The following is a 10,849-nucleotide window of genomic DNA, read 5'->3' on the forward strand; positions in this document are numbered from 1 at the left end:
CACACACACATACATACAACTCCAGCACCTTCAGCCAAAAACTACACTCACAGGAAACTCTGGTTGCAAAACTAGGGTGCAGCCTTATAAAGAAAAGAAGAAAAACAAGATGATGATGTCATATCGAGTAGGAAAGAGGAGCGGAAACAACACTGAAAACTCTAGGCTTCCCTGAGCTATGACAGGATTAACTGGCGACAGAGAGAGGAACAGCGGAGCCCCTGATTTACTCAGTCGCATCTATATAAGACCTCAGATCAATCTTCCCTTAAAGGAAAAGGTTTTATCTGTCTGGGGGCTTCGCTTGAAGCATTTCCAATAACAAAAGTTTAGGGGACACTGGACTGCCTCCAAAGACACGATATCATCGCTCCAGGATTCTTAGTAGCATAATTCTTCACACGGAGTTAAACTTTCCAAATTAAGCTTAAATCAGATTGACTCGAGCTTTTGCAACAGTATACATCACCTGTTTGAACTCCTGTCAGGTCTGTTTTGAAAGTTTTATGTCAATATTAAAAATCAGTTTCTCTATGGAGAAAATTCATGGGATTTTGGAATTGGACTGAATGGATACGGTTGCTGTATGGCTCATGCAGTGTCACTGATATCCAGAAGATGGCAGACCGAAGGCTTCAGAGGCCTGATGGAAAGAGAAACAGGTGGATGGGGGGGAGAAGTGGTCATTGAGTGAAGGACTACTGTAAGGTGATCTGAACTTCAAGCCAAGACTGAAAATCTACAGCACTCAATCCTGACCTCTGCCATTCACCATTCACCATCCTCCAAATCAAGTAATCATACCTCTGTGTTACAAGCCAACAACAAATATCTAGTAAGACAAGTCTTCTCATTTACAATCTTAAACTCTTTATGAATGAATTACTATTTTATGTAATCAGGGAGCTAAAGTTTTAATCGTTTTCTAATCTTTCAATTCCCAGTTTTTCCATATTCAAACATTTCGTCTGACCTGCCATCTTTGCTCGAACTCGAATGACGATTGTTTGTTTTACTCTCACATTCAAACAAAACATTCTTTTGTTTTGGTGAAAGTACAGATATGAAAACAAAAGACACTACAAACAATACACTAGACTATGCATGCAATGATTAAGTCTTATTTTATTCCTCTCCCACAAACGTGCACCTGCAAGCTTAGATTAATATGGTTCACTGTTGCACGCATGTGAAGAACATTCTCTCACGTCTGATTTTATGAGGGTCAAACAAGCATGTGAGAGTTGTGGGGGAGAATGAGGATGGTCTCTAAGAATGAGAGTCATGTGAGCTTGTCTCAAATACAATGAGAAGAAGCTAAAATGACAATTCTCAATATAAAAAAAAAAAAAAAACCCTAATGGCAAGAAATACATTTTTCAAAGCAGTTTGTCCCAGAGTGCCAGTTATAGTAAAGACAGAAGTGAATACAGCTTTTCAATTAAGTACTTCTCAATTGAGATCTTTACAATGGTTTTTAGAAATATTTTAAATAGAGAAGTTTGTGAAAGCTGAAGTAAAAGAAAAAAAAAACTCATGAAATAAATGTATTTATTTATAAAATTATATATACTACTTGTCTGACTAAAAAAAAAAAGTGCACCTGCAAGCTTAGATTAATATGGTTCACTGTTGCACGCATGTGAAGAACATTCTCTCTCGTCTGATTTTATGAGGGTCAAACAAGCATGTGAGAGTTGTGGGGGAGAATGAGGATGGTCTCTAAGAATGAGAGTCATGTGAGCTTGTCTCAAATACAATGAGAAGAAGCTAAAATGACAATTCTCAATATAAAAAAAAAAAAAAAACCCTAATGGCAAGTAATACATTTTTCAAAGCAGTTTGTCCCAGAGTGCCAGTTATAGTAAAGACAGAAGTGAATACAGCTTTTCAATTAAGTACTTCTCAATTGAGATCTTTACAATGGCTTTTAGAAATATTTTAAATAGAGAAGTTTGTGAAAGCTGAAGTAAAAGAAAAAAAAACTCATGAAATAAATGTATTTATTTATAAAATTATATATACTACTTGTCTGACTAAAAAAAAAAAGTTAAATAAAAATAAACACAAATTTGAAATAATTAAGATTTTGTAAATGTTTTTGAAGTCTATAATGCTCACCAAGGCTGTAATTATTTGATCAAACCATTCTTTTAAATGGTAATAATTTCACAATATTGCTGTTTTACCATAAATGCAGCCTTGGTGACTTCTTTCAGGAACATAAAAAAAAAATGTTTTACTGGAAGTGTATGCATGTATAATTTATTACATAAAATAGTAGTAGTAGTAGTAGCAGTATAAATAATATGTCCTGCTCTCAAATGAGTAATAATATGAAAATGTGAAAACAGAATGTGTATAATTTTAAACTTGTGAACTCTTTAGACTTTGACTGGTAATGTAATCATCTAAACATCCTACCAATACAACTGCAACAACCCAGAATGACCTAGCAACCTCATAGTGGCACACTAAAACGACTGGATAGCAATGCCACGCACCCAAAACACCCTACCGCACATGTATAATTCTACTTCTAATCAAACTGTATTGTAAATTGCCATGCAGAATGGGCAGTTTACATTACGCCTCAATTCTGACTCAGAGTGAATGGACAGAGATCGCGCGTGTGGTAATTTGGAAGCTTTCGAGAAGAGGTTTCTCTGGTGTGAAATGCATCAACACACCTACACAGAAAACTGCTGGAAAGACTGACTCAACTGCCACGGCTTTGATAAGCCTTCACAATATGTCTCAAATGAAGAAAAAAATGCTTACATACAAACGGCCACTGCAGCTTGTTTTAAGGGCAAAATGACATTTTGTTTCATCTCGAAATGTTCCTAAAACAAGCCTACATCAAATTAAATGTACTTTTAGGAAAGGACAGCCCACAAGGACCTGCGTTCATGTATGGCATAACTGTCCGAGTCATTTATTTTATTTTTATCCTTGAGTTTAAGCTGAGATGATTTGAAGTATCCGGGGTTAATCACCTCCCTCTTGGGCGACCGAAGCACTGTAGGCCTCTCACCCACCAATCCCTGGAGACGTGACCCGGTGACTTGGCCGGTTGTGTCAGAACAAAACATGCTGGACGTCCTCCACTGTAACAAACACACTCTGCATAGTTTCCACTGCCCCGTCCCCTTCACACACGCACTCACACTTCATTCACATGTTAAAGGGATACAGGAACTCTTCCGGACACTCACGCTCCTGTGCCTTTCTCTCAAAAGGTGACAGACTATGAGTCTGCATGAGGACTTCTACAGGAAGCTAGCGGATGATGGTTGGTATTGCGGGATCAGAGCGTTATCTGCATTCTCACATTCCTTAAGATTTTCAGCATATGTGTAATGGTTTGCAAACGCCACTGACGTATTGAACACTTGCTGGTAAATATTCTCAGTGAGCTATGGGTCATTCTCTGAAACAGGTGCCTTGTCTAGTTTGAGAACATACATTTTGCACAGTTGTAAACAGTCTTTCAGACAAAGAAAGTGAATAATAATAAATTGCATAATGCCATATTAAGATAAATTAAATATTTGTATGTATGTTGTAATAATGCCTTCAAAAACGGTAACGAGGTTAACAAGTTTAGTTGAATGTGACATTACAAGTACCACAAGGTACTATTTTATCAAATATGCAGTTTTCATTTGTCATACCACATAAAATCATGAAATCCTCATAGCATGAAGACAGAACTTTGAATCTTTCAAATTAAGATACATAGAATGACAGAAAGAACACTAGCTAGAAGGATAGAATGAAAAAACGATAGAATGACAGACAGAATGACAGATAGGGACGATACATAGAACGATATATAGAACAATAGAACGATAGATAGAATGACAGATAGGAACGATAAGACAGAATGATAGATTGAACGATACAACAATAGATTGAACGATACAACGATAGATAGATAGATATACCGATAGATATAACGATAGATTGAATGATAGATTGAACGAGACAGAGAACGATAGATAGAATAGACTTGTGCCGGTATTCTGTAATGCGATATATCACGGTAATGAATATGCACAATATTGTTATCGTGGGCACTTCTAAATACCGTGAATAATTCACATGGCGGAACGTGAGAGATGCTCTGGATGAAAGCGCACTTTCACTCTCTGACAACAGATGGTGCTAAACTGCAGAAATAATAATAATAATAATAATAATCTTAAATTTATTTGATTATAAATTTAAAACTTTTAACTTTATTAATTTTTTCTGTATTGCTTCATTGCATTTAAATGTTCAGTTATTTTTGTTATAAGAAAAAAGTTATTATAGAACGATAGATAGAATGATATAACGATAGATAGAATGATATAACGATAGATATAACGATAGATAGATAGAACGGTAGATAGATAGAACTATAGATAGAACGACAGACAGATAGAACGATAGATAGAACGATAGATAGATAGAACGGTAGATAGATAGAACTATAGATAGAACGACAGACAGATAGAACGATAGATAGAACGATAGATAGATAGAACGATAGAACGATCGATAGACAGACAGACAGACAGACAGACAGACAGATAGACAGATAGATAGATAGATAGATAGATAGATAGATAGATAGATAGATATTAATTTTCTAGCCATTCCTCTTTCTCTTACAACAGATGTTCTCTACAGCAGTTTATTCCCATGCGGCTCCATATCCTGTTCCCTCAGAAGGGAAGCCCAGGCTCACTAAAAAACATTTAATGAGCTCCTGTGCGTAAGTCATATTTCAGTAGTTTCATTCAATATAAACAGGAGTACAAGGCTCACCCTGAGGTCAAGGTTATTTCATAACCTGGTCTTTTTGAATATCAAAGCAAGCTCTGCAAGTTTTCAAAAGCTTGTCAAAAACAATCCAACTTCATGCAACTTAAAACTGTGGTTAATATGGCATTAGACACATTGCATGGAGACATGCAATGTGTCTAATGCCAAAAAACAAAGCCTTACACCAGTGCCAAGTGCTTCAAGAGTCACTACAGTTTCTCACACTCGTTCAAGAATCTAAAAATAGAGACAGAGCAGAACAGGTTCTCACTTCTGCTGTAGGTCGTGAAGGCTCTGCTCTGACCGGTGGAGGCTCTCCAAGTCTTTCATCATCTTCTTCATGTGGTCTTTAGAGTGCCGGTTCTGGATGTAAGCGAACCAGCAGCCTCCCATTCCGATGACTATTGACACCACCAGCATGAAGTCCTTCAGATGGTTATGTCTGTTCACTGCGAGAGACAGAAACCAGCACATACTTTAAACAAGTAGTCATTTAGCAACCCCAGGGACAGGGAGTAACCTGGGGTTAAGTGCTGTGCTTAAGGACACAAATGAACTCATAATATGCAACATTTCTAATAAGACACTTCCAGTAAAATGACTTTTCTTTACATTAGTCTTTACTCTAGTACAGGGGTTCCCAATCCCAGTCCTTGTGCTTAGATTGAACAATTTTTGAACTGATGCGTCTCAGTACTGAATGAAATAAAGACAAATAGACAAAAAAAAACAAAAAAAGACAATAGCTTTCACATCAGGAGTGTGTCTATGATGCTTTAATATGCTGCATATGTAGGCAGCTCAAAAGGTTTTGGAACCGATCCCATGACCTGTTTAAGAGTGCAAAGCTGAGGTGTAGGTGTAGGTTGTAGTAGTAGAAGTCAATCTGCATTCTGAACAAAATCTAAATTCAGTTTGCAAATTGATACACGCAAAACATTGGCTTTCTCTGCAAGCTGTTCAGATGCTTCCCACAAAAGCTGTTTAATGCAATTTTCTTGCAAATATTGTGCTGGCACACAGTGTAGCTGCAGTGCTTTCATCTCGTAAAGGTTAAAGCGTTCATTTACATTTACTGTAGGGATACATGGGCTTCTGAAGTTACAGTCCTGCAATACTTACCACTGCTGTGCCATTGGGCAAGACAGTTAACCTAACAACAGCCCCAGGGACAGCACACAGTCCTGACCCTGGATGACTCAATAACACTCTCTTCTCAACTCCTCATCCTCTAGGGAGCACGACCGGTTGTCTAGCACGAAAAATAGTTGGTCTGCATCAGCTTGATCGCTTTAATTACCAAAACCTAACATACTAAAATACTATTTGCAGAGCTTTTGCCTTTGATTATAAGGATATAAACTACTGGCCAAAGGACTTTTACTGTTTTTGCAAGAAGACTCACCAAGGCTGCATATATTTAATCAAAAACACAGTAAAATCAGTAATATTGTGAAATATTATTACAATTTAAAATAACTGCTTTCTATTTTAATATATTTTGAAATGTAATTTATTTCTGTAATGCAAAGCTGAATTTTCAGCATCATTACTCCAGTCTTCAGTGTCACATGATCCTTCAGAAATCATTCTAATATGCTGATTTGCTGCTCAAGAAACATTTCTTATTGTCAATGTTGAATACATTTGTGCTGCTTAATATTGTTGTTGAAACCTTGATACACTACCATTCAAAAGTTAAGATTAAAAAAAGGGAATACTTTTATTTAGCAAGGCTGCATTAAATTCATCCAAAAATGACAAAGTTCTTCAAAACTGACAGCATAAGGTTATAAAAGACTGCCATTTTAAATCAACGCTGTTCTTCTGAACTTTCTATTCTGATAATAGCTGATAATAACTGAGCAGCAAATCGGCATATTAGAATGATTTCTGAAGGCTCATGTGACACTGAAGACTGGAGTAATAATGCTGAAAATTCAGTTTTGTATCACAGGAATAAATTACATTTTATTAAAACATATTCAATATTACTGTTTTTACTGTATTCCTGCTTAAAAAAAAAATGCAGTTTTTGGTAAGCATAAGAGACTTTCAAAAACATAAAAAAAAAAAAAAGACCAGTAGTGTACAGTAAGAGGAAATGCAAAGGAAGGCCAAACTTAAACCTGCATGACCCACATGAGAACCACAGCTCAATGAATCTGGAACATCTGCACTAACAGCTGCAGCACCATGGCTCTAACATTAAAAACTAATCTCACAAGCAGAAGGCTGTGATGGGACACTCTCTGGAGACAAAATATACAAATGCTGTTGTTAAACGTTGAGGCGTAGGCTTTTAAAACCTGTCAACTGTGTCAGCGAATTAACAAAAAACGAGGGGTATAGGAGTTGTGTTTCTGATGGCGGTATTGTCCCGAGGTACCAGGGCAGCTGGAATCGGTGCCTGGAGATCAGTAGGGTGGTGCTGAGCCGTCAAATGCAGGCTGCACCATCTCCCTGGTTTCCTGGAGTCGGACCTCTTCAGGGTCAACTTCCACAATGAGATCTGCCACATACAGACCCTCTGTCTGTGACTCCCTGTTCAGACCTCTGAGAGGATGGTCTTGATGATGGCTGCCAGCAGATATTTTTCTAAATGGAACCACAGTCGGGAATGTCAAATGCAAATGCTTAAAAAATTAAGGTTGCTGGATCTGAAGGGGCGAGGATTGCAGACTTTTGTAGCATTTTGGTTTTCTAGTTAAGGTTAGTACAACAAAAACTTGGCAATTTTCCATCCTCGATCTAATAGAGACAAAAGTCTTAAATTAATAAAATTGGCGAGACAATGAAAAAAAAAAAAAGGTTAGATGTGCTGCAATGGTCAATTGACATCAATCTGTTAAAAATATACAGAACTGTTCAAAGGTTTGGGGCTGGGTACGATTTATTTAATGTTTCTGAAAGAAATCTCTTTCGTTCAGTAACACTGTGAAATAATTATAATTTAAATGAATGGTTTTCTATTTTAATATATTTTAAAATGTAATTTATTTCTGTTATGGCAAAGCTGAATTTTTAGTAGTTATTACTTCAGTCTTCAGTGTCATATGATCTTTCAGAAATCATTCTAATATACTGATTTCAATGTTATTAATGTTGAAATCAGTTGTGCTGCGTAATATTTTTGGAAACAATGATACATGTTTTTAAGATTATTTCAAAAGTTCAAAAGAATAGCATTTACTTCAAATAAATATTATTTAACCTTATAAACCTTTATATAATCTTCATTGTCACTTTCAGTTAAATTAAGGCATCCTTGCTGAATAAAAGTATTAATTTCTTTCATAAAAAAACTGACCCCAACATTAAACGATAGTGTATATAATCCAACAATTAAAATATTTGTGTAAAAGAAACATGAGCACTCAAAATAACCAAATGCACATTTCTTGCTAACTCTATTTCTGTCATTATTGCTGGGCATATTGATATTGAAATTCTTATTTTCATAGTGTGGCTGAAAAATGGCCAATATTAAAATGTATAAAATGTTGTCTATTTAATAAAAAAAAAAATGTTTTTGAATAAATTTAAGAATATTATAATGCACAGTACGAAAAAAAAAACATTTGCAATTAAAAAATATCAGTGTTTTAAAGATTAATTTTGAGTGTTACATTAATCTAAATGTAAAATTTAAAAAAAAACTATTTAAATTTAAAAACTAATATCAACCAATAAAGACACAATATATCATGCATCTGTAGTTATTGCAGATAATTTCATTTTTTTCCCTGAATTTAATAGCTTCGCACTGTGAGTGTTGTTGTAGAGTATGTCTACATAGTACAACAAACTTTAATTTTAAAAGCACAAGTTAGCTCTTTTATATAAAAAAAATAACAAATAAATAAAAAAAAAAAAAGATATATATACATATATATACAGTGGGTACGGAAAGTATTCAGACCCCCTTAAATGTTTCACTCTTTGTTATATTGCAGCAAATATCAGTGTTTTAATTTTGAGTGTTACATTAATCTAAATGTAAAATTTAAAAAAAACTATTTAAATTTAAAAACTAATATCAACCAATAAAGACACAATATATCATGCATCTGTAGTTATTGCAGATAATTTCATTTTTTTCCCTGAATTTAATAGCTTCGCACTGTGAGTGTTGTTGTAGAGTATGTCTACATAGTACAACAAACTTTAATTTTAAAAGCACAAGTTAGCTCTTTTATATAAAAAAAATAACAAATAAATAAAAAAAAAAAAAGATATATATACATATATATACAGTGGGTACGGAAAGTATTCAGACCCCCTTAAATGTTTCACTCTTTGTTATATTGCAGCCATTTGGGGTCTGAATACTTTCCGTACCCACTGTATATATATATACACCCAGCTTTTTTGGACCAATTCGCTGTTATGGAGCTATAAATTCAAAATAAATATTTATAAACAAATGGCAGTAACAGAAGGGAAGACATGCCATGTGGCTAATAAAAACAAGTGCTTTGGCCAGATTTGGAACAGCATTCTAAGCATTAATAAAATGTCAAAACTCATTCTAGCACTAAAACAACTTTGTTCTTGCTCATAACAAAAGGTATGTGTAGCGCATGGTTATGTCAGCCCCGGTGTATTCTGGGGTGTGGCGTAAATCAAATCACATCGCAGGGTTACTGTCTAATCTGTGACGTGCAATCCGAGCTGATGGATGGTCAGCAAACAGAAAGAGTGCATAGCGCATGGCACAGACTGATCCTGTTTCCAGGTCAAGGCAGATTCTTTAGATAACACTCCCAGGAATGTAACAGACTGTGTAAGAATGTGCTCCTGGGAACAAGCTTTTTTGTAAACACATAGGGCATTGATTAAACAAAAGAAAGGGAATGGATCAAATACGGTCTCTCTTTTATAAATACCTGTAAACCTGTTGAACCAGTACACCAGCATTCTGGAAGGTTAGACACGATGGGCTGCATCCGTTTCAGTGCGCCAAAGACGTGTGCTCAGAATACAGAGTGATCGTCTACACCCTCCCAATCCAACCCCTCAAGCCTTCCCCATTGGCCTACAGCAGATGACTACGAGCCTCACAAGACCTGTATATGCTGGCTAACTGGTCTCAGAGAACATTTAAAGAGGAAAAATGGACCATCGTAGAAAAATTAATGGAAGAAAATTGCATTGATCAATATGGCAGAATATGACAATGGGTTCTGGACTTTTTGGTCTAGGACCACCTTAAAAGTGCTACTGTTAGCCTGTTTTAGGTCTCTATAATGCACTACTGTTCAAAAGTTTGGGGTTAGAAAAGAAATCAACAGTGTTATTGAGCATTAAATTGACCAACAGTTCAGACATTCTAAAAATATATTTAAAATAAATGCTGTTCTTTTCAGCTTTCTAATTACCAAAGAATCCTGAAGAAAATGTAACACATTTTTCCACAAAAATATTAAGCAGCACAACTGTTTTCAACACTGGGAATAAAAAGGATTGTTTCTTGAGCAACAAATCAGCATATTAGAATGATTTCTGAAGAATCATGTGATACTGAAAACTGGAGTAATGATGCTGAAAATTCACTACAGGAATAAATTAAATTTTTAAATATATTTCATTATTTGAAATAGTAATAATTTTTCACAATATTACTGTTCTTCAAATAAATGCAGGCTTGTTGAGACTTCTTTTATAAACATTAAAAAAATACTTACCAATGTCAAACTTTTGAACAGTGTAGCTACTCACACTAGCTATGTTTCCATCCACATATTTGTATGCGCATTTTGGATTATCTATGAGACGGGATAAATTGACTAACCGATTTCATTCACAGCATCTATATGTTGTTTCGATCGTTCTGAAACGCCTGCGGAAAGTCTGTCAAAGTATTTCTGTATAATTACTGTCTTACATGACTGCAGGGCTGTACAGTGCGACATATATGTCGCACGTGCTACGAAAAAACTGGTCTGTGCGATGAATAAATTTACCACTGTAGCACGCGTGCGATACAGTTTTGCATGTTCATAACACAGCCGCTTAATAGTGTAAGTGAGTT

The 10,849-nt window shown here is 35.4% G+C and overlaps 1 protein-coding gene across 2 annotated transcripts in view; it reads right to left on the minus strand.

Moving 5' to 3' along the window:
• The window catches only part of LOC107686510 (stromal interaction molecule 1-like), a 45,431-nt gene that overhangs the window by 9,274 nt on the left and 25,308 nt on the right, over positions 1–10,849 (minus strand). For both annotated transcript variants that reach the window (XM_016483548.1, XM_016483549.1), the window contains exon 7: positions 5,087–5,264. In XM_016483548.1, coding sequence (XP_016339034.1) covers positions 5,087–5,264 — 178 coding nt within the window. The remainder of the gene's footprint in view (positions 1–5,086; positions 5,265–10,849) is intronic.

This window comes from Sinocyclocheilus anshuiensis, unplaced genomic scaffold, assembly GCF_001515605.1.
Source record: "Sinocyclocheilus anshuiensis isolate Anshui unplaced genomic scaffold, SAMN03320099.WGS_v1.1 scaffold1146, whole genome shotgun sequence".
Classification (NCBI taxonomy): Eukaryota; Metazoa; Chordata; class Actinopteri; order Cypriniformes; family Cyprinidae; genus Sinocyclocheilus; species Sinocyclocheilus anshuiensis.